General features: G+C 38.8%; 2 protein-coding genes across 3 annotated transcripts; one reads left to right on the top strand and one right to left on the bottom strand.

Annotated features, from left to right (window-relative positions):
* Positions 1-9,130: 9,130 nt before the first annotated feature.
* LOC113299664 (ubiquitin carboxyl-terminal hydrolase 15-like) lies at positions 9,131-16,417 on the top strand. Of its 2 annotated transcripts, none has more exons than XM_026548741.1 (14): positions 9,131-9,286; positions 9,491-9,887; positions 10,872-11,256; positions 11,335-11,785; positions 11,874-12,031; positions 12,132-12,220; positions 12,762-12,847; positions 12,958-13,120; positions 13,302-13,425; positions 13,547-13,704; positions 13,792-13,876; positions 14,625-14,837; positions 15,392-15,453; positions 15,532-16,417. In XM_026548741.1, exons 2-14 carry the CDS (start codon positions 9,595-9,597, stop codon positions 16,088-16,090), a joined length of 2,826 nt encoding a protein of 941 aa, XP_026404526.1. In that variant the 5' UTR covers positions 9,131-9,286; positions 9,491-9,594; the 3' UTR covers positions 16,091-16,417. The 2 variants fall into 2 exon arrangements, with proteins under 2 accessions (XP_026404526.1, XP_026404533.1); XM_026548748.1 differs by having other exon boundaries at positions 9,488-9,887.
* A 2,370-nt stretch (positions 16,418-18,787) lies between these two features.
* Positions 18,788-19,665, bottom strand: LOC113332550 (heme-binding protein 2-like). Its single transcript, XM_026579096.1, has 2 exons — positions 19,604-19,665; positions 18,788-19,411 (listed from the first exon to the last, which is right to left on the bottom strand). The coding sequence occupies exon 2, from the start codon at positions 19,323-19,325 to the stop codon at positions 18,990-18,992; it is 336 nt and encodes a 111-aa protein (XP_026434881.1). The 5' UTR covers positions 19,326-19,411; positions 19,604-19,665; the 3' UTR covers positions 18,788-18,989.
* Positions 19,666-24,704: the final 5,039 nt, after the last annotated feature.

Genomic DNA, 24,704 nt, shown 5'->3' with positions numbered 1-24,704 from the left:
ATCGGCTTCCACTGAAAACCCAAACAATAGGTCGTGTAAACATTGTCTGACAAAACTTACCCACTTTAGGGTCTTTCACCAAAACTGAATCTTCAGGGAGTAAATCTGAGCCTTTATGTGACGCCCTTCTTGCCGCGAGAAGTCCCCAGTCGTTCTTTATTATTTGTGGAACATCTTTATGTCGATCCGCGGTAAGGCGGAGAATCTCTAGTCCCCAGACGCAATTCTCCTGAATCCATCTTTTATTGGACGATGCGCTTCAAAGTATGGCATTCACTGGTATGATGATGGAACTGAGAGTCAAATTTGCAACCGAGAGATTAACCTCCCACTTTGGTCGCCAATTGTTTGTGGGTGAAAACCATTTCTGCTGATTTTGGTAAATTTGGGTGTGTGGATGAGAAACAAATCTAAACCTTAAATAATGCACTGCACGTGAGTACTTTTGATTCGAGAGATCAATCTGTACAATCTTGTCCTAAACCAAGAAATGGTCGTTCCAGGCTTGCTTTGGTCACAAAGTGAAGGAGAAGGGTTGGTCTTAGGGAGGGAAGCGAAGAGAGTGTTGAGACCAGAGTAGTTGATTCTGAAGGTGTGGTTTTTTATGACTCGTATCTGAAAGTAGAACTGTCTAGCAGAATGGAAAGCTACCAGGTGACTTCTAGATACTGTGTTGTTGCCGACCAAAAACCTCTTTTTTGGTGAAAATAGGTGAAGCATATTCATACAAGTCATATTGAAACGTACCCTGTTCTCGTAGGAAGTGGAAACGACTGAGTGGTGGAAGAAAAGAGTAACGTGTAACCGTCAGTCATTATGCTTCCATGATGAAGGAAGTGAATTCGTTTACACCGTTACTTTTTTACCACCACTAATTATCCTGCTTCATGACACTATCTTGTAACAGGCGCATTGCACGCCGCACGCTGTAAACCGCTAGACCAATACCCTGATGAGCATCCCCCAGTTTGTGACATGTTTGATGTCTCGAGTGTTTTCTTGGAAAACATGTAGCACTTTGCTACGTATGGCAAGTCAAAGTCAAGGGACTTACCGCAGGAAAATAACATGTAATGTTATTAGGATCGTTTTGGATGGTCACCTAAAACTTGCCACAGGTTTGTCAGTTCGGTGGTGAACTTCGATGGCTGAGATCGCATCTCATGAAGGAGGGTAGCCGTTGATTATGGCTACCTTGTGTTGGCGCCTGATAATGGCGCGGTGGTGTTTTAGTGTACGCCAATGGCAATGTGGCATGGCTTGTGCATGCCAGTGGCACGGTGATGCAAGTGGCGCCATAGGCAGTTGGTCGTCTGAAACTTGCCACAAGTCTGTCAGTTCGGTGGCGAACTTGGATGACTGAGATTGCATCTCATGAGGAAGGATGTCCATTGATTATGGCCGCATATTGTCGTATAGCGAAGTGGCGCCATTAGAATAGTGGCGCCTGGCGGAGCCATGGCATCGCGGCATGCCAGTGGCGTAGCCGTGGCAGATGTTTTTGGCATATTGGTGTTAGACCCAAATATAGCTTCTGGAAACATTGGCCTTGTTGCTAAGTTAATCTTGAGGCCTTAGGAGAGTCACTGGACTCAATTGGCATGGCAACTTTTAGCCAAATTAGGGTTTGGCGCATCGCAACTCTATTTAGCACGTGCGGCATGACTGCGGCATGGCGGCGTGGCTGGCATAGTTAGCACATGTCAGTGGCACGAAGTAGCGTCTGTCATAGCCATGGCCGCTAGACTTTGGCACCTCAGTGTTGGACCCACATGTGGCGTGACAACATTGGCCATGTTTCCACATCAATTCCAACGCTTTGGGAAACGTTACTTGGCTTGGTTGGCGTAACAACTTTGCCTAAATTAGGGTTTGACATGTCGAAACCTTAATTGGTGCGTGTGGCATGCGGCCGCGGCATGACAACACTTTTTTGTGCAAACGGTGCCATAACTATGCCAAGGCCGTAGTGTGGAAATGGCCACATGAGTAAGGATTACCGTGGGTGGCTATGATATGACGCCATTCCCAGGGCTTCCTGGGCCCCACACGGCTCGTGGCATGTTGTGTGGCCGAAGTGGCATGTGTTGCGAAAATTAGGGTTTTGGTTAATGTAGGATCATGCTTCTGACTAGAAAACCCTAATTTGAGCTTATCATGGCGTTAGCCCCGAACACGAGGTAGGTTAGCACGTAGGGCGCTATTTATGGCATGTTGCCACGAAGTGGCATGTTTGGCATGTTGGTGCGGCGGAGTGGCATGTTGGCGTGCCGCTCAATTTATTGGCGCAACATGGCACGTTCGGCATGTTGGTGCGGCTTTTTGGAAAGCCAATTAATATGTTGTTGTGGTAGGGCGCGTTTGGCTTGCTAATTAGTATAGTGGCGCGGCAGGGTGCATTTGGCCTTTAATGTATGGTGACGAGTTTAGAGCGACTTGATTGGTCAAGAAAAGGGGTCGGCCAAACATAAGGCGCGACCACACCTCTAGTGCTCGTGGCGCATTTTAAAGTGACTTGATTGGTCGGTAGGAAGGAGAGGGGCCGTCCAAGCATGGGCGTGGCTACACATCTGGTGTGAGTGTGGCGGCTTTAGAGCGACCTGATTGGTCAATGGGAAGTGGGGCCGGCAAGTAAGGGCCCAACCATAACTTATGTGCGTGTGGCGAGTTTGAGGCGACCTGATTGGTCGAGGGAAATAGGGCCGGTTTAGGATGGGGCGTGGCCAATGGCAAGTGGCGCCAACTGGCCTAAGGCATGGCCACGCATCCCTTTGCTGCTACGACTCCCTGTTTTCTGATTTTGGGCAGGGTTTTGCACCTACTAATCCATGGCGGATTAATTACCTAGTTTGCCTAGGCTTACTTTAGACAAGCAAGATCTGGTATACTGCGCAAGTCGCAAAAGTAATTGATTGAATTCTATGTGTTGACACAAAGTTCTTTAAGTTCATATCCAGAGAGCATCATGCTTTCTGATCGAATACCTTATGCAAAGACCTTATCCTTGATATTTGGAAATTCGTGCTACTCAGCTGCGAGTGAACACGAATTGTCATGCCATATCAACATTAAGGGTTTATCCGGGGAACATAGCATAGAAAACATTCAAAGAAACTTATATTAAGTGAATATAGGCAAGGCGCCAAAATTTACAGAACATGGGATGGTTGCTACATGCGCAAGTCTGGATAAATTTCATGTAAATATATTGAATGGTTCAATAAGTATGCCAGCGGAGAGGTTAACACTCATGGCTCCGTTTCCTTACAGAGTGACGTCACATCAGATGCGAGGTTTTTACAATTTTAACCCTAAGCTAAAAACCACTATCAACAATTGTGTATTGGATATAGGTGTGATTTTATCCTAGGAAACTATGTTTGATTACATATGTTTAAAGGAAGTACATATACGAAACTTGTTTTGTAATTGAAAGGAAATCAATATGCGTTTTGATCTGCTTTTCATTGAAGATCTATTGGATAACTAGTTCGAACCTAGGTAATAAATTTGGTAGAACCGATCTTGACTTATGTTGAGAGCTAAGGTAAAACCGATCTTTACCTAGTTTGGATATGCGGTAGAACGATCTTGACTTATGTTTAGAACCTTGGTGAACGATCCTTACCTATTTTGGGATACATGGTAGAACCGATCCTAGCTATTGTTGGGAGTCATGGTAGAACCGATCCTTACCTAGCTATATTGGGCTAGCTGGTAGAACCGATCCTAATTTTTGTTGAGAGTCATGGTAAAAACAATCCCTACCTATATTTGGTGACTTGGTAGAAACCGATTTTAACCTTTGTTAAGAGGTGCGGTAGAACCGGTCCCAAGAGAAAAACCGATCCTTCATATTCACATATTACTTTATGGTTTTGTGTGAGTTTGGAATTAGGGTTTGCTGAATATGAAAGTTCTAGATGTCGACATAATTTGGACATGAATACAAATCTTATCTTTTATTGTCCAAAGATATTCCTTGATACTCAAGGTGATCCCAATCTAAAATATTGAGAATCTTTTAATCAAATTTTCGATTATATGCTTTTGATTTTTCAGCAAATTAAAACATATCTATTGGAAAGTTATATTAGTTAAGTGCTAAGCTAATATTAAATATTTTTTAATGAGAGATTTTGGAATTACAGGTTGGATATTAGTTGGAAATAAGAAAACCGGAATTAGGTACTTATTGCATATCTTGAGAATTTTTTCAGTTTTGGAATTTCCTTGTTGTCCAAACAACCTTGATCTATAAATAGTTGAGTTTGCATTTATAGCAAACTATCCTAAGAGTTAGACAAATTTCATTCGTGTTTTTTCTGGTGGAGTCGTCTATCCGGAGAGGAAAGTACCCTAATTAGGCGAAATCTCTTACGGCCGTTTGTTTAAAGACTTATGTGGGATCAAGAAGCTCTACGAGTACCATTAGTGGGAAACTAGATAATTACATTGTTATTTTGGTTTTCGATTATTGATTTGATTGGATAACGGTTGTTGAAACTTTGATTGCATCTAGTTTGATTATTCTTGAGAGCCTTCTCTTATGACATAAAGGTCACTCAAACTAGATCAAAGTATTGACATGATCTTTAAAACTGTTGTTAGATCTAAAGACAACTTGTGATCTTCCGTTGTTAACAAACTCTGTTCTGTGCGTGATCAATCATAAGTGGATTCAAGTTTGTATTGTGCAAGTACATATGAACGCAATTGAAGATTTGAAGAACAAGAAGATTTTTCTTATTGGTTTTATTATCTCGTGATTTGTGTACACATCTTGACCGCCTGAGATCCGACTTAGATTAAATTTATCTGACCATAAAGTCGTTTAGATCGGCAACTATCATTTGGTGGTATTATTCAATATCCGAATCTGATAGTTGTGAATCCGAATCTAAGTTACTGATTTGGATTGATCTTACCCGACAAAAGAGTTTACTTATTTAAATGGAAGAGCCTTTGTCATAACTCAACGAATCTTTTTCTAAAATATTATTGGAGTAGTTACCAAACAACTTTGTTCCTTTACTGTTTGTAAGACGATCAAAAGGAGTTGAGCGCTTAAGACTTTACGCCGGTAAAGCAACTCAAGATATTGATTTATGTCTTGGGATTCATGTGCATGACCAAAAGGTCGTAGAAGCATGGATACTGAGGGAAATAAGTAATTAGGGGTAGATTACTTGGTCTCAACTTTATAAAGATGGCTTTGTACTTTGTGTAGCGGTTTTATTCTGAGAGTACTCAAATCTGGACTAGGTCTTGGGGTTTTTATGTATTGTAGTTTCCTCGCTAATAAAATCTTGACGTGTCATTTACTTTACTTCAACATTATAATTATTTTATTATAATAAAGTAAATAACACTTGTACGTTAATCCTAATCACTTGACATTGATCGTATAGTTAATCGGTCTTGTACCATAACTATTGTGAAGTGAATATCAAGTTTTTGTATTGTCTCGACTATGTCCATAGACGATTACACTTGGTATTAAACTTAAAGGTTAAAGCGAAAAATGTGGTGTATTTGGGTACCCTCGTCATTTCAAAATCAAATGTTAATCTTCTTAGTTTTTACTAAATATCCGAATTATATCGTTGATCTTCATGTCCAAGAGTTGAAACATTGACCACTTCAGATAGTCTGAAATTTATTTGTAAATCTAAAAATGAAAAATGAAGATTAGAAAAATAAATCTAAAGACAAAATAATTGATACATCTCCAAATGAACTAGACTTTAATTGAATTACAAAAATCAATTAACTTTTTTACTTTTCTTTTCAAAAGATACAATTTAAATCCCACAAATATTCTTAATTAGGATTTTAACGTTTAATTTTATTTTACCTGAAAACGTTTAAAAAATACTAAAAAAACAGTTGGATTAGTTACCATGGCATCTGATAAATGGATGGGACAGAGAGCACAAGAAAAATTGGGACATGATCTGAAGAAAACATTAAGGATGGTTAGGGTGGTATTGGTGAGTGGTGATGTAGCTGGTGACAGTAATGATGGTGGTGGTGGGAAAAGTAGTGGTTCGGGTAGTGGTAGTGGTTGTTTTTTGGTGTGGTAGTAGGCGATGTTTATTTTGTGTCGTTATAATACATGTAACATCATATTATGGAAGTTTAGTTGATTTTCTTCAGCGTTAAAATAAACTTGGTCACATTGTAAAAGAGGACGTGAGCACGAGAAAAAATAATTGTCATTTTATATAGTAATAACAAATAAATTATACAGGTCAAAACTAATAGGCAAAAACAAATTACTTGTTACGAAGGCCGTGTCATTACGACACGGGTTAAGCTACAGTAAAACTATAAGATGTATAACACACAATCATTTACGTAGTTTAACATGACTACCTACATCCACGGGAAAAGAAATGCTGGTTCTTATTCATACGAATGGTTACAAAAGTTATAGGCTAAACTTCACTCTCTCTTAGGTGAAGAACTCACTCTTAATCTCTAAGCATAAACCTTTTTCTCTCCCAAAGTAGTAATCCTCTTCTTAGTAATTTAGCCCTGAATTTATATATACATATGTTGATGTAACCCGTATTACAGTGTAAAGGGCATACATCTTGCTTGTCGTGTCTTCATTGGGGGTCGGGAACCGATGTCTAGTTTCTTAAGCCCCGATACACTTCTTCGTTTCAGATTTTATCTCGTCTTGTTAGCGTCCAAGTGATTGGGTCCCACCTTGCTCAGATCCTCTATTCATCTTTTCTACCCTTTACCAGTTTCATTAAATCCTTTATCTCCTTTTTCGAAATCAGCTATTTATCTTCTTAGTTGCTCTCCACGTGTTTTCATTTCCTTCTCCGATGGTAGATAGATATCTTGGATGAAGTATTGGACTTAGGGCTCTGATGTGGTACTTATTTCTCTTATTGCTCCCGTAGTTCTCCTTATGAGATGCTTCCACATGTACCCAGATATTTTACTACTACATGTTGGAATGTTGGATACTTGAATTTAAGTGAAGATCAATAGATCCATAACCTAGAGAGGATACAAGGGTTTACAACATGTGCATAAATAAAATCAAGTTACTGTTTACACAAATTCACAATCATATAAATTAATCAAGTAGCATATCGGTTGCATGGACGCACCAGTTTTGGTGCCGAATCCGCATCCACGACGCGCCCTGGAAGCTGACTCGACGCGTGTCAGACCCATCACGTGCGCGTCCCACGTGATTCCAATGTTGGACGCTTAATTCATGTGGTGGGCGCATGTTTTCTTCCCACAAGAAGAAGTGCTGGTAGAAAGTATAGAACCTCCAACCGATATTAATTGTACATATTTTCTATTTATTCAATATTTACACTATTGCAATCACCAATTATTTTAGATTTGTGTAACATTTACCTAATATTTTTTTTTGTTTATGAAATTTATACTCAGGTACATTTATAATATATTATATTTATATATTATTTATATTTATATATACGTGTCCGCGTCCTACTATTTTCAGTATTTGGTTGTGTCAGCGTCCGCGTCGTGTTGTGCCCGCGTCACCGCGTCCGAATCCGTGCAACCCAGAGCAACATTCATCTTTAAAGGTTATTGAGAATTTTGATAAAGTACCCCTCTTTCAGAAACCCAAAATAAGAACCCCCAAAAAAAATGCCCCTGTTATTTTGAAATTTGTTAAGGTACCCTCATGTTAGTTTTTCCATCTAGTGTTAGTTAAAGACTAATTTATTTTACATACTTGCTCTTTACTTATTGCCACATTGATTTTCTACATGATTTTTCAGGTTCGTCGAGTCCGGTTCAGGATCGTTACACCGCTTTCAGGTTCGGTACATCATTTCCTAATAAGGGTTCATCATTTCAAGTGTTTTGGAGTTTTTGGTTGGAGGAAAATCGACCTTCTACAACATTTTTTTAAGCACGGCGAACCCGGTTCAGGATCGTGACAACACTTTTAGGTTCATCGAGCCCGGTTCAGGATCGTTACACTATTTTCAAGATCGTCGGATCATTTACCCTCCCCACTAGTTCAGGGGTATATAGGACTTTTAATTGAAAAGATAACTACCATCTAGCACTTAACTGAATGGAATTTGCCTTTTGAATAAAACGTGGTACTTTAACAAATTTCTAAAAAACAGGAATATTTTTTTAGTGTAATGTGAAAAACATAAGTACTTTATCAAAAAGCTCAAGGTTATTTACCTTTATGTCAAGATGATAAAATAAACAACAATATTGTATTCGTTCTTTACGGATAGAACACTGTAACAAAGAGTTTACAAGTAGATATGATTTTTCAAAATTCAAATCGAACTCGTATCCGGAACATTTTGATTAATTCCTTCGTTAGAAGGATGTTTAAACTTTAAACTAGACATCTCCAACCAAAGAGCGGATACATTTTTGCTTTGCGGCTCCTTTATTTAAAACACTACTACATGTGACTCTCTCTAACATGTAATGCGCACAGTAGCTTATTGGTTCTAGTAGTAGTAACCGACGAAAAACCCGTTTCCATACCATCACCAGATGAATCTCGTATTACTATTAAACATCTTATGCCAATGGCGCAAAATCACCCGAAACGAGAAACAAGAAGCTAGAGTAGAAATAGATCTCTCTTTTTTTCTTTCTCGTGGTTCATCGAACAGATTCTCTCCTCTGCAAGTGTCGTTCCTCCACGGTCAACAATTTTGCACGACTACTGCAAATATTTTACTAACTCCCAATAAACAAATTTCTTGACCGATGAATAAAAACGAAACCTGCTGGTCCTGCTCGAACCCCTGCACTACTCATCTTTCATGCTTAAATTAATCAGAGATCTGTAATGCAATGTGATGTGAGTAATCCATCTTTTTACCCGTACAGCGATAACAGTTGTTATTTTAAGTTGAGAAGCATTATTGTTTTGGCATACACTGTACTTGTCTCTCATCTTTTAAGTGTACTTCTCCTGGAGATCTACGCTTTAATCAAACCATCCATACACCATCTTTCATCTCGATATCAAACGTGGCGTGTTTATAAGTCCGGAGCTGGATAAATCATTGTGTAGCTGAGTTATAAAGTAAGATTAAAAGGAAGTAATAATAAGTGTGAAGAGAGAGAGAGAGGGAGAAAGAATACTGTTTGGGTTAGAGGAAGAAGAAAGAAATAAATTGGAAAAATTCATTAATATCTGAGTAAGTGAGTGAAGGAGAGAAACAATCTGGAGAAATAAAGAAAACAATCATTTCAGGGTTCACTTGATTTTTTATCTTTTTTTTTTTTTTTTGAGGTAAGATCAGAAAAATCCCAACAAATCTCTTCAACTGATTTCATTTGTTATTTGTGTTATTATTATCCGAAAATGTTTAGTTGATTTCATCATTTGGGAATGTAATAGTAGGTAAACTAATCTATCTGAACTAAAATCACACTTTTGGTTAAATTTGTAATGCCTAAATCATAGTTTTGTGTTTTTTGTTATTTGTGACAGTAGTTTGTAGAGAGAATGATAGACCTAGACAACTTGCATTGATTGTGAGAAGAAATTGGTGGAGACTTAAAAGAGAGGAAGCTGGTCATGAGTATGTTGGAGGGGACATGCTTGAGCCAAGGGAAGCTGATATACCTGCGCTTTTTCTGGTCTTTGTTGTGTTCCCTCTGGTTACTTACATCTTGCTCGGTAAATGGAACGAGGCTGCCAAAAAGAAGGAGAGGATAGATCTTCTTGCTCAATTAGCAGCCGAAGAAGCTCTTCGTGCGGCTGAAGCAATGGCTACTGCTACTGTTATTTATCCTGTTGATATTTCTCCAAAACCCAATTTTCATCCTTGTGCCAGATGCTTTGGTCCTGCTACCACCCGTTGCTCCAAATGCAAGTCTGTTAGATACTGGTAATTATTAGCTTACTTTCTCTCTTTTTATTTTTTTCTGTTATTATATGCATTTATTCAATTTGACTAAACTTAAACTACTGGCTGAGTGTCTTACAATTACATCATCACATCCACTGTCATTTGGTTCTTTTCCGATATTTTAAATGTTCTGTTGTGTTCAGGCACTAAACAAAAAGTTACATGTGGATTGAATCATAAGAACTAAAACGATAAATCCCAAAGCATTTCACTGATTTAAGATGCGGATTAAACAAAAGAAGTTGTTTTTTTTGTGCTGAAACTGCATCAGTGCTGCCTATGTACCTATGGAGGAGTCAGCATAAGCATAATATAGTCCACACACTGGAAACCCACAGAACACTAATAGTACATATTTGCATAAAAGGATCATTATATAGTGTATTTGGTTATACTCGTTGACCTTCTAGTTTCAACTATGATGTAGGTTTTCTATTTTTAATTCCTTTCCGTGTTCATCATCTACTTGTGATACACAGTTCAACAGACCCATGCTTTGGATGATCAATAATAACATCGATCCTTTGCACAAAGAAAACATCTGGTGTTTTGTATAAATATTGTGCTTACGTCTACATATTATTAATTATTGTTATACATTCGTCTAGTTTAATGTCTTGTGTGCATATCTAACAACTTTGGATCCAAACATATGAACTATCATCCACAAAGAAACTCATAACTAAGGAATACATGCGCATGTACTGCCATGTCTGACAAGCCATACGAGTGGCGATCACCAACATATCAGGGTCAATAACTTAAGACATTGTTTCTTAGAAGTGTAAATACTCTAATGATCCTTTTTAATCAGGAAATGGAATCTCTTCTACGTTTATAACGTTTACAAACTGTCTTATACTCCTATACCTGTTATAAGTCATTGATGCATCTAATCCCGTAACTTAAGTGCATCCTGCTCATTATTATTTTATACATATCTATGTTATTACATCTTTTCAGTTCTGGGAAGTGTCAAATAGTTCACTGGAGGCATGGTCACAAGCAAGAATGCCAGATGTTGGAAATGGCTTCCTCAAATTTGTCTTCCAAGCCTACTCCATATGAAGGATCATTTGATGAAAACATTTCACCAAATGAAAATCTCAACTCACGGGCCTATGCAAGTGATGACAAACATGCTATGCACAACAATGCTCCCTTTTATCGATCACATCTTCCTGCTGCTGCTCCTCTTACTACTGCTTCTATGTCTAGAAGCAACCAAGAACTCCCGAACGCTGAAGAAACCCTATTTGGATTTGTGGCAGAATCGCTGAAAGATCGAGCCACCAACTCATCTTTGCCGTTCCCAAATCCAGCAAAGAGTGCTACTTCGAGAAACGAGGTTCTAGACTTACTTTGTGCATACATCTCTTTATTTCAATACACCAAGTTCTAACACTTAAATCTCTTCATTTTTCAGATAGTGAATGACGACTCTGGTGCATCGGCAGAAGAGATTCCTAGAAGGCATAGCACCAATAGTCGTCCTGCCTCTGGCCGTGAACGTACTGGTCCAAGAAGTGGTGCCATGCGCGAAAGTCATAAGATAAGTGGCCAAACTCGAAATGTATTTGAACCAAGTACTGATGGTAGTACCCCCACTGCAGTTTATTTAGATCCAAATGGGAGAAATGCATCTAATATTAAGATGGATCCTAGTAGATGTAGTTTTCCCGAGGAGGGACCGTCCTTTAATAATGAAAGAGTGGAATCCTCGGCTAAAAAGATCTCAAGCAAAGAAAACAAATCTAAAAGTAAATCACATTTTATAGAGCCCCAAACTTCTTCATCACCAAAACCAGTTCCTGAAGGACCAAGAGAAGGGCAAAATCCAAGGACGGATAGAAGGGGATGCCTAACAAATGAATTGAGTGGGTGATTTTCGATCGAAATCCATCTGCATACATGAATTTTTCAGGTTTGCGGCCAATAATTTCCTTGTAATTATTATTTTTTCAGAAATCTCTCAAGTAAGTGTTTCAACGGCGCTCCCTGCCCAAGGAAGCAATAGCATATGGGAAATGGGAGGTATGAAGATACCTGGTCTAAGAAAATTATCGAAAGTGCATAGGCAGGACCCTGCTGGGGTTACCATGGATGGTCATAAAAAAATTAAGGTTTATTTTCATTTATTTGAACATGTTCGTCTCACATCTGATCATTATATCCTGGTCTAGGCATATGACTAAAAGATCTCCTTTTACTTTAATGATCCAGGTTTTGTTCCCTTATGAGGAATTCATAAAGTGCTTCTGCTGTGAAGTAATGGACCTTTCTCCTAGAGGCCTTTTAAACTGTGGAAACAGGTAATTTTCTATCTTTATGTCACCCCTTAAGTGGCTATGATTTGTTATTCTTAGACTGAGAGATGGATTAGTTCTGATGAAGTATGAGTAAAATGTAAGGAGTTTTTTTTTTTTTTTGAAGTATAAACTGATCAATAAGATATGATTTCTGGCGGTTTATGTAGGTATGCTTGATTTGTTGGTTGAAGAAGATTTTGCTCGAGCTCTCGAGCAAAAATGTCACTTGTTAGGCCATATTACTTGTGTTATATATTGTAATGTAGGTGCTATTACGCTGAGCCAGAAAGTCAGGAACAACCCATCTTATCTGTGTTCTAAGATTTGCATATTGTAAAATAGGATCATGGCCAAACCATCCAAGTGCCAAGGCTTTGCCTCGTAGAAGACTTGTGGTTGTTGGGGGACTATTGGGTTGTTTGCATATTCTAGTTCTAATTAAATATTCCTCATTATGAGCGTATAGTTCAAAGTTTGAAGGTCTCTTTGCTTACTATTTGTTTTTAGATTACTGAGTACTGATCATGCTTATTACACCTTCCAGTTGCTATGCAAATGCTGTGTTGCAATGTTTGACATGCACAAAGCCTCTCACCATCTATCTGCTCCGCAGACTACATTCAAGACACTGTAATGCATCCCAGTTCCTCATACTTGTGCTTCCCATAGCTGTAAATGTGTAGATGCTAAATGGTACTATGCCTGAGTGTATTTGTAACATTAACCATTTACATGTTTAGGCCGGAAGAAAAACTGGTGTCTTATGTGTGAGCTCGAGCAGCACGTGATGATGTTGAGAGAAGGTGGAGGCCCTTTGTCTCCTAATAGAATCCTCTCGCACATGCAAAGTATTGGCTGTCAGATGGGTAGTGGAAGTCAGGAGGATGCTCATGAATTCTTAAGGTGTGTTAAGGTGTACGCGTAGCATGTTGTTGGAAGTACAGTCTGCCTATATATTCTCTTTGTTTGACAAAAGAGAATTTATCCAGTTTCTTTATGGATTTGATGGAAAAATTGAAGTTATCCAGGTTAATCGATTCAGTTTTTTGAATATTCTATATGTTGTTGATTGCCTCTAATTCAGGCTTTTGGTAACATCTATGCAATCAATATGCCTTGAGGGTCTGGGTGTTGAGAAGGAAGTTGATCCAAGATTGCAAGAAACAACATTCATACAACACATATTTGGTGGTCGTCTTCGGTCAAAGGTGATTCTGTTTTTTGCAAGTTCATTTACTTATGATGCGTGGAAACAATAATTTTTTTCATGCTCCTACGGATTCTGGTTATTATATCATTGTGACGGAGTTCATGTCTCTCTGCAAATAGGTCAAGTGTCTGAGGTGTCAGCATGAGTCAGAGCGATATGAAAACATAATGGATCTTACACTTGAGATACTTGGTTGGGTTGAGTCACTGCAAGATGCACTCACTCAATTCACGGCATGTGAGGATTTGGACGGAGAAAACATGTACAGATGTGGAAGGTCTGTAACCTTATTGTTTGCAAATTAATCATCTAGACTTGATTTACATGGCGACTCATTTGCCTTCTCTGTGTGTATCTTGTATAGGTGTGCCATGTATGTGAGAGCCCGAAAGCAGTTGAGTATACATGAGGCGCCAAACATCCTTACGATCGTTTTGAAAAGGTTTCAGGTATTGTTTTTAAAAATACTGTTACTTGTGAGTAGCAATTAGTATTAATCAAAAGAAAAAAAAGATTGAGCATCACTGTATTGTTAGAGTGTTAGGGCGAATAGTTTGTCAAGAATGAAAATAGTATAATTAAAGATCTATTACTATTTATTTAGATTTAAGATTTTTGGTCATTATTGAATATCAAACTCAAAGCTCCTTCACGAATTCAAAGCCAGATAGATTTACAGCAAATAATATTTCGGAAATTCTATTTGGATTCCATTATGAATCCAGACCCAAAGACGTGGATTTCTACGTGTCATGAAAAGGCAATCTTTTCTGCTGATTCAGATCAACTGCTTATTACATGCCAATTTAGTTGAGAAATTCAGAGTCATGCTCTTTCTGATGAGACAGCTCCTCTTGATGAGTTTTTGTCGTTGTCGGGAAGATAGTAGAACCAGACTCAGTTACAACCCACACCTCCAAAAGACAGAAAAGTTGATTTGAGAGAGAAAATCCTGATCTGGTCGCGTCTTCTACACAACAATTCAACAAGGAGTTTAAAAATTAAGCTACAGACAAATTTTTTGCAGAATTTGGTCTAGGATGATCATTTATTTTCGCTTCTATTGTTTTTTTTTTCACTGGCAGGCTGTTCCCTGACGACTAGTATTGCTTTTAGACTTCTTGCGTATTCTTAACCGCTTGTTTGATGCAAAAAATCTGAGTTTTAATTGTTAATCTGTTCGGTTTGCCTCTCCAGGAGGGAAAATACGGGAAAATAAACAAATGCATTACTTTCCCAGACTTGTTGGACATGATACCATTCATGACTGGAACAGGCGATAGTCCTCCCTTGTACATGCTATATGCGGTCATTGTGCATTTGGACACATTTAATGCATCATTTTCTGGGCATTATGTATCGTATGTTAAGGATCTGCAAGGCACATGGTTCAGGATAAATGACACCGAGGTAAAAGAAGTCGTCTCTTTTGCCATATACGTTGTTTCAATGACATGTTAGGATTAATAGATTGTGTTAGAAGTAATGCATGCATGCTGCTTATTTTCCTTCTTACAGCAACCCTTTCACTTTTTTGTTTCTTCTGAATTGGTTGCTTTACCGTCAAATCTTCCCCTTGTTTGGTGAAGTTCTTTACCTTGTAGAGTACAAGCAAGGTCTATTTCAGAAAATAAGTGTAAGCAAAGTATTTTCTTTAGGTATCATAAGCATAATAAGGTAACCTGGATCTCATTCGTATGAAGTTTCTCAGTCATGTGTGAGCAGTAAACCATATATGCTTGCTAATACAAAAATAGGCACTCTCAGTATTCCCCACTTTATCTTAATTGTTGCTTCTGCTTCTGCTGATTATTGATTTTTATTATCATAAAACTGGGATTTCCAGGCCACACTTAGAGGGCCCAGCGAATTCCCGGGGCCCAATTTATTTCAGGCTAATCACTGTTTTGTTTCTTGATATATGCCTTTTGACTAAAAAAGACATTATCGATCTATCCTGTCAGGTCCAGCCAGTATCAATTAGCCAGGTGATGTCAGAAGGTGCATACATGTTATTCTACACAAGGTAAATACGTTTGTGAGTTGTATTAATGCAATTAGTTCTTATATTATTATGTCATGTCCTCACTAGCTCAATGCTCAGGTCTTACCCACGTCCTCCACGAGGCTCTACTGAAAAACCTGCGACGCTACCCCGTATTCCAGCCTCGGTAAGGCAGGGTGTATCGAAAACTCATAAATTTTCAAGTATAGGGCAAACTAGACCCGACGTTTATATGGGTCATGTAAGTCCGACATCAACCAGACAGGTCCCACCAATGAGAGAAAAATTTTCAGACTCCAGAAGCTTTGACTTTTCAGATGCGACATCAACCGACTGGTCTCTTTTCACAAGCTCAGATGATTCGTCATTTACTACTGAGAGTACCCGTGATTCATTCAGTACCGCAGATTATTCTGATTCTGTAAATGCTGATCCCTTTTCGTCGATATTCAACACCCACCCACCAGAATACTATTCGCAAAGTAACATTTCCTACAGAAGGTTCTCCCACAAGCAGCAGCAGTCGAGATTCCTTTCTGAAGGCAAAGGATTTGTTTTAGATTCGTACCTGACAACCCAACCACTCGTAAGCTTACAGAGCGTAGAGATTCCTAAACAGATAAGTGCCTCTTCTAACACCGAATTACCATCCTTTTAGTAACTGCGGGATGTTTGTAAGATATGGGAGTAACCAAAAGGGTAGTCTTGTTCAAAATTGTGAACTCTTAGATGTTTAGATAAATCTTCTTGTAGCTTAGGGAAATCCCATTTCATTTAGGAGTAGCAGTAGTAGTTCGTTTTTATGAACATCTGTAGGTATAGTTCTTTTCATTCTCTTCTCATGTTGTAGAATAGTAAATTTTATCAGCTTTTTCTACCTCTATGAATCCGGTCAGAAAAGTGTAAAAATTTCTCCTTTTGTTTTTCTTTGGAAGCAATCATTTATCTAATGATCAATCTTGTTATTTAATTTGTTGCATTTGCTTAAGTACTTTTTTTTTGAGTGTCATTTAATTAACTGTACATGAGCTCCGCTTTTAACTAAATTAGCACCATACTGCTGTATCTGAAATTTGTCATTATGAAACTTAGAACTTTGTCATTATGAACGGGTTTTGCCTGTGGACTGGGTACGTGTAAAGCATGCTTCTTGGTGGGGCACGGCCGCACTGAAATTGCAATATTCACCGCCTCAGCTGCTGCATATGAGATCGTCCTTCCGTTGGCGGGCACGCGGGCAGAAGCGTATAAAAGCTTGTTATATCTTGGTTTTGCTCATTCTTTTTCTTCTCTTCTGTTCCTTGACGTGTAGCAGCTATTCTCATAAACCCCTAACGCTCATTATGGGTTTCATCATCAAAGGCAACATGGTTCATCGTTTTCCAATTTACTTCCTGACAGTAATCTTACTTGTTCTAATCTCTTTCTTTCCTTGTCATTCTTATTCATCAAGACAACTAATACCACAACCTCATCATTACCATCAACATCCTCTGCAAAACTTGCAACATCATCATTATTCACAACAACAACAAGTTCATCAGTTCCATATCAAGAACACTGGACAAGATTCCCGAGTAGTAATTGGCAAGAAGCACAGTAGTTTGAAGAGGAAGATGATAACAAGAAGAAGAAAGTCGCAGAAAAAGAAGATGATCAAGAATAATTTATCATCATCATCATCATCATCAAGAATTAAAGAGCGACGAACACGTACAGCATTATATTCAGCAATGCTACCAAAGGGTTTTAATATACCTCCATCTGCTTCTTCTGTGTGTCAAAATTCTAACCCTAATTCTGTTGCCCTCTTCTACTGTCTGAACTAATCAGGACCAAAGATTTATGACGATGATGAATGTTAATTCTGGGTTTTAAGTTGCGTATAAAATTAGTACCAGTACATATTAAGATTGTATCAAGATATCCCAATATTTTCATAAAATCACCGCGTTATCGTCAATTTTGTTTGTTCTGTTAAAGTAGATGATGATGATGATGTAATATCTAGGGCATCAAATTGCTGATGATGCTGTTATTCTTTTGTTTGTTTCAATTCTGGATTCATAATTTTGATTCATCAGTCTGACTATGCGATTCAGCTAGTTGACTGAACGCTGACTCATCAGTCAGACTTTGTAGATCAGCTGGCTAACTAGCCATGTAATTCTTGCTAATAGTTAGTCAATGTTTCTTTCATTTCGAATTCCATTTTTTATGTGATGTAAGAATTGATGTTCATGTTCCTATTCAATTTGTTATTCTCTAACTTTCAGTTAGAATGCTTTCTGAAGCACTTGTTTGCAAAGCAGACACCCACTGGAACACCCAAAGCCATAAAACCAAACCAAGTGCACATTGACTAGAGCAGGGCATCTTGTAAAGGTTTTAGTTTGCTGCTTCTTGCTCTTTGAAATGATGCATGCATCGTTAAGAAGCTAGCCTAATCTAATTTCAAAAAAAAAAAAAAAAATCTTTCTTACCCTCTGTTTTGATTTAAACTTGCAGAATTTCTGTTTTGAGTACACATCTTTCAAACAATAGAATCTTTGGGGGAAAAATGATATATGACATAGACCAAAGGACAACAGAATGCCATGCCCAATTTCATCACCACTATCCACTTTCAGTTTCATATGCATAGTACTACTCTCTTTCACACTACTTTTGTGTATGCCCACACCTTAGAAACAAAATACTGTTAACATGTAACTTTAAACCAGCCAAAACAACAAACCATCCACTTCCAGCATCAAGATAGAGCATATATATATATATATATATATTGCTGCAACACAGGTAGTAGAATAATAAAGCAAGATTCAGTTTATAGAAAGATGAAGATATGGTTTGGGTCTCTTCTAATACTGCTGGTAGTGGCTGGGTGCAGCTCGAGCCATGGGGGAACCCAAGCTGAAGCTAGGGTAGTTATGAATGGTCCGGTTGTCTTTGAGTGCAACCGTGTTGCAGCTGTTATCCACAATTGCAACCCTTACTTGAGAGGTAATCCTGACTCTCTTCATCCATCCGCGTCATGTTGCAATGAAGCAGGCTGGCTCTCGAAAATGGTTTACGAGCAAGATGATAATCGACCCTCAAGGTGCAAATGTTTCATATCTCCAAAATATTAAAAATACTGCTCTGTTGGACCTTTCAAATGAGTGTCATGTAGACTTCGTATATGGTGATCATGACTGCAAGAACTTGTAGGTCATCTACTATGAGATTCTCTATCTTATTCTTATATCTATGTCTAATAATAATTGTGGAGTGACTAATTGCCATGGATGTATCATCAGCATGCAGAATCGAGTCAGAATTCAGACTGTTTTTACTTCAAGTTTTGGAAATTGGGTATAAATCCTCAGGTTTTATTTGAATCTGATAGAATAAAAACATACATAAATTCATAAATAAAGTAGTTGGATCAATTATCAAAAACCAAAGTACAGACCTTAGCATTTTTATTCATGGAGAAAGTAACTATGCATGGACTTAAACTTCTTTTCTTATGCATCCGATATGTGGATCGATTATCAACTTTATTTGACTATTACTTACTCTTCCATCTCGAACATCATCCATATCTCATTCACTCTGTTCTCAAATTCAAACGGAGAGTTATAGCCTGCCACAGTGTAAGCAGATTCTGAAGATAGTCTGCTTTTGTCAACAGCAGATGACCATTTAGAACCAGCAAGACTAGCATGCAATGCAGCTGCTTCTTCTCCAAGTTCATCATCACCAGATATGAACCCACCAAATTGCCTTACTGCTGCATATTTCGTGTTCCACTTTTGAACGTGTAAGCCTTTTGCTGGAGGTACATTAGCTTGGTTCTCTTTAGGTACATAAAAGCTAACAACGAATGATGATGCACAGAAATGGCCCATCGCTTGGGGAGATTTGAGCGATAACTGGAGCAGTCATTTCAATTTTCTGCTTGTATTCATTCTTCCCTTGAATGTAGTCGAAAAGCCTGCACGTAGCCACACACTCAATTAGTAGCACTAGCAGGATGCACAAGTTATGCACCAATTACAACGGCAACATGATATGTAATTTAGACAATTGCGCGTCCATTTATATTTTCTTCGAATTGACAACCCTAGATGATATTTTTAAAAAGATAATGTTTAATCAAACTACAATTGGAGAAAATTAAGCTTACTGTAGGAAACCGGTTCTAGTTGATTCGACGTAAGAGATGCCATCGATAGGAGCAGTATGTTGGAAATTTTGGGTTAAACAAGAGGATGAAAACAGAAACAGAAAATGGTGTATCCCTGACTTCAAGGCTTTTTCGATTCTTTTAGACAATAATTCGACATTTCCCAATAAATTTGGCGAGTACAAACGGTCATTATGCCTTCAGGATTCAATGAAGCCCTAACACCGTAATCGAATTCAAGGATTGTACTTCCTTGACCCGACCAAGAAACACAATGTATAAGGTTCTGATGATGCTTTTTAGAGAAGAAGAAAACAGATTGTTTTTGATGTGTTGGAATGGGAGAACATCTTCGCTACTTATAGTGATATTCATGCCTGTTGGTAGTGTCGTTTCATCACCAACAGACTCTTCCAAAAGCCATTAATGGTGGCTTATGGGAAGAGACGCGTCTGTTCAATTTTGAATGGAAACTTCTAGGTTTTACAAAGTAAAACCATAAAAAAAATTCCACGAGACGCTGTCTCGGACTCTGCTAGGGGCGTTGCCCCCTAGACCCCCACGACCTGACCGGTCAGGTCGATCACCGTATAACTCTGCGTAGCGGCAAACCTTGAAAATATCCAACACAGTAGATGTTGGAGAAAGTACTAATAATGTAACTGAGAAGAAGATACTTAGCTCAAAATAATGTTGCTGATGTTGCTGCACAGAGAATGTAGAGGCACGTAAACTACGCTGTCCTAAAGGCAATATCGCCTGCCACTCCTCTGAGATGCTACAGCAGTTGGCGAGTCACCTCCAGGATACAACTACAGTTAGTACCCCTCAATGTAGCATACAATGAGGGTACCCTTAGAGCTTGGCAGAACTTAAAACAGTAGAAGAAATGTTTACAGAAAAACAGAGGGAGAGTAGAAGAGATGTTTCTCTGTGGTGTATCAAATGAGCTCAAGACTCCTCCCTTATATAGTGTTTAAGACGTTACAAACGAGAGGAAAAATGCATGCAACCAAACCATGCGTATGACAGAAATACTGGTAATGGGGTTAAAAACAGTGTTGCTTTTGTCAGGCTTAGAGCAGTGTGTTGTCAAGAAGCCAAGCCAAACATGTACGGACAAGAAACCCAAAACAAATACGTACAACAAGAAAGCCAGGACAAACATGTGCAGACAAGGAAAGCAAGACAAACACGTACAGACAAGAAAGCCAAGACAAACATGTGCAGACAAAGAAGAAGATTCTTCTACATGTGTGTAAAACACGTACCAAAAGTTTCAGCAAAAAGATAGGATCTAATGAACCCACACCCACACCACACCCAACCCACACCCACCCGACCCGAGCCCGACCGACCGGACGGACGGCGGCGGCGTGCGTGCTTCTGTGCGAAGCACCGCATACGGGAAAGGCAACCTTGCCCTAGTCTAAGCCTTCCCTCCAAGCACAAAAGTCTAATGACCCAAGGGCCATGCCCTTATAGCCAATTCTATGGTATTTATGTCTAAAACTCTTTAGATTTTAGTCAATGTGGGACTATTGTTTTATCTATTCAAAAGAAAAAACAATTAATGGGCAATAGGTCTAGGGATCAAAACATAGTCCATGGAAAAATTGGAATTTTAATTTTAAAGCGTTTTTTCTAACAATCCCCCACATGAATGATAAAACATATCGACGAAATACGAGAAAACATAATACATCAATATTAGGCTAAGGTGTCCCAGAGATTGAACCTTAACATAGTGAGAGGTTACCGGAACTGCTTGTTGTTTCGGTGAACACAATGTCTTGAACCGTCAACAGTGAGTGCAATTCAGAAATAACAACCACACTTTGATGTCTCAAAGAAAAAGAAAGCTGCCAAGCTCTTGCCGTTGTGCCCGTTTTGGCCGTGGGCTAAATCCCGGACTTAATGAATGTCTCTAGAGAAAAAGCTCAAATTCTCATAGGAAGCGGCCCCACTTCCAACATCCACATAGGTGAGTCCATTAAGAGTGTCCTGCCACACTCCGCTTTAAGCAAAGCCATGGAACTCATTAAGATCTTGACAGATCATCCTAAAACATGCAGGCAGCACTATCATACGGTTACACCATAGGGAGGGACAAAGATAGTGCTTTCTCTCGTCATCACCAAAAATTAGTTATCTCATTGAACCTTGATCTTGGAGCTCCGTTCACAAGGTTGAGTGTCCTTCATGGCGATTTATTCTATGAGCTTGAGTCCCATCCCCTTCGATGTGGATCAACTACCTCTCTAGATAACCCTTTCGTCAAAGGATCTGCAATATTCTCTTTAGACCTTACAAAGTCTATAGAGATGATGCCAGTAGAGAGTAGTTGTTTCACTGTCTTGTGTCTTCTTCGAAGATGTATAGACTTTCCGTTGTATACACTATTCTTTGCGCATCCAATAGCAGCTTGACTGTCACAGTGGATTGCGATCGAAGACACAGGCTTGGGCCAGAGTGGAATTCCACCCAGGAAACCTCGTATCCATTCAGCTTCCTCTCCAGCTTTCTCCAAGGCTATAAACTCAGACTCCATGGTGGATCGGGCTATACATGTCTGTTTGGTAGACTTCCATGACACAGACGCACCACCAAGTGTGAAGATGTACCCACTAGTGGATTTGCACTCATCTGAGTCTGATATCCAGTTAGCATCACAATACCCTTCTAGCACAGCAGGATACTTCCCAAAACTTAAGCAATAGTTTGAAGTTCCTCTCAGGTACCGTAGAACTCTGTAGAGAGCATTCCAGTGATCCTCCCAGGGTTTGCAAGTGTACCTGCTTAATCTACTCACAGTATAGGCAATATCAGGTCTTGTACAGTTCATTAAATACATAAGACTGCCAATAACACGAGAATACTCAAGTTGATAAATACCTCACCCTTGTTCTTTTTCAATTTGCAATTGGGATCATAAGGAGTAGTTGCAGGTTTAGCATTTTCATGATTAAATCTCTTAAGCACAGTTTCAACATAATGAGATTGACAAGACTATATCCATCAGACATCTTTCTGATTTTCATCCCTAAGATTACATCAGCAGGGCCTAAGTCTTTCATGTCAAAGTTTTCGTTAAGCATGCTTTTAGTGGTATTAATACTATCAAGGTTACTACCTAATATGAGCATATCATCAACATATAGGCACACAATAACATGAGAATCATCCACAGATTTAATGTAAACACATTTATCAGATTCATTAACCTTGAAGCCATTAGATATCATTACATGATTAAATTTTTCATGCCACTGTTTAGGTGCTTGTTTTAAACCATACAAAGATTTTTTCAGTTTGCATACTTTATCTTCAAAACCTTTCACAACAAAACCTTCAGGTTGGTCCATATAAATTTCTTCATTCAATTCACCATATAAAAAAGCAGTTTTAACATCCATCTGATGTATATGCAAATCATAAATAGAAGCAATAGCAATCAGCATCCGGATAGAAGTGATTCTAGTGACCGGTGAATAGGTATCAAAGAAATCTAATCCTTCCTGTTGTCTGTACCCCTTAGCTACCAACCTAGCTTTGTGTTTTTCTATAGTTCCATCTGTTCTAAGTTTCCTTTTGAAGACCCACTTGCAACCTATGGTTTTACTACCAGGAGGTAAGTCTACAAGCTCCCAAGTTTCATTTTGTTGAATGGAATCCCACTCATTATTTGAAGCTTCTTCCCAGAAGGGAGCTTCCGGAGAAGTCATAGCTTCCTTATAGGTTTGGGGTTCAGACTCTACCGTAAGAGTCACAAAATCTGGACCGAAACCTTTCTCGGTTCTGACCCTCTTACTTCTTCTAGGTTCGGTTTCAGCATCTAGAGACGGGGGTTGACTAGTCGAAGGAACATCTGAGAGATCATCGCGGACCCTTTTATGAGGTCCAGACCCTAAAGGGAAAATGTGTTCGAAAAACACTGCATCTGGATTCCATTATGGTGTTCTCACCAATTACCATGAACCTATAAGCACTAGTGTGCTCAGGATATCCTAGGAAAACACAATCTACAGTTTTAGGTCCTAGTTTGGTTTTCTTGGAACGAGGAGTGGCCACCTTGGCCAAACACCCCCACACTTTAAAGTATGCATAGGACGGTTGTCTTCCTTTCCATAACTCATATGGAGTTTTGTCGGATTTCTTAAATGGAACTCGGTTCAAGATATAGCAAGCAGAGAGAATTGCTTCCCCCCACAGGTTCGAAGGTAGCCCTGAACTAGCTAACATAGCGTTCACCATATCTATGAGTGTTCGGTTTTTCCTTTCAGCTACTCCATTCGACTCAGGTGAAGAAGGTGCAGTAGTTTCATGAATGATGCCATTAAGTTTGCAGAATTCTCCTATAGGTATCACATACTCACCGCCTCGGTCCGACCTAAGAGTTTTAATAGTAACACCTCTTTGGTTTTCTACTTCAAGTTTATATAATTTGAAAGCGTCTAAGGCTTCATCTTTACTTCTAAGAAGATAAACCTGACAGTATCTTGAGTGATCATCTATAAAAGTGATGTACCATTTTTTACCTCCTCTAGTTGGTGTTGATTTCAAATCTCCCAAATCTGAGTGGATTAGTTCTAGGGGAGTTGTACTACGTTCAACCTTTTTGTTAAAGGGTTTTCTAGCATATTTAGATTCAACACAAATTTCACATTTATGACCTCTGTCAAAGTTTATTTTAGGAATGCAGCCTAATTTAGCAAGTCTTTCAATAGATTTGAAATTAACATGTCCTAGTCTATCATGCCAAACATGTGAGGAGTCACAAACATAAGCAGAAGAAGATGCATTATCATTCAAGTTCAAAGAAAGTACACTAAGCTTAATCATGTTATCAGTGACATATCCTTTTCCTACGAAATCACCACCTTTAGAGATTACAACCTTGTTAGACTCAGCTACAAATTTAAAACCTTTCCCAAGTAAGATGGTTTCTGAGATAAGATTCTTGCATATGTCCGGGACGTGATACACGTCATTCAATGCGAGAGTTTTTCCTGAAGTGAGTTTCAATTCAACCTTGCCTTTTCCCACCACTTTAGAGGTAGAAGAGTTTCCCATAAACAATTTCTCATCGTCTCCTACTTTG

The sequence above is a fragment of the Papaver somniferum genome, chromosome 1 (assembly GCF_003573695.1).
Source record: "Papaver somniferum cultivar HN1 chromosome 1, ASM357369v1, whole genome shotgun sequence".
Lineage (NCBI taxonomy): Eukaryota > Viridiplantae > Streptophyta > Magnoliopsida > Ranunculales > Papaveraceae > Papaver > Papaver somniferum.
The sequence above is the reverse complement of the archived record's forward strand: the minus strand, read 5'-3'. Positions and strand labels throughout refer to the sequence as shown.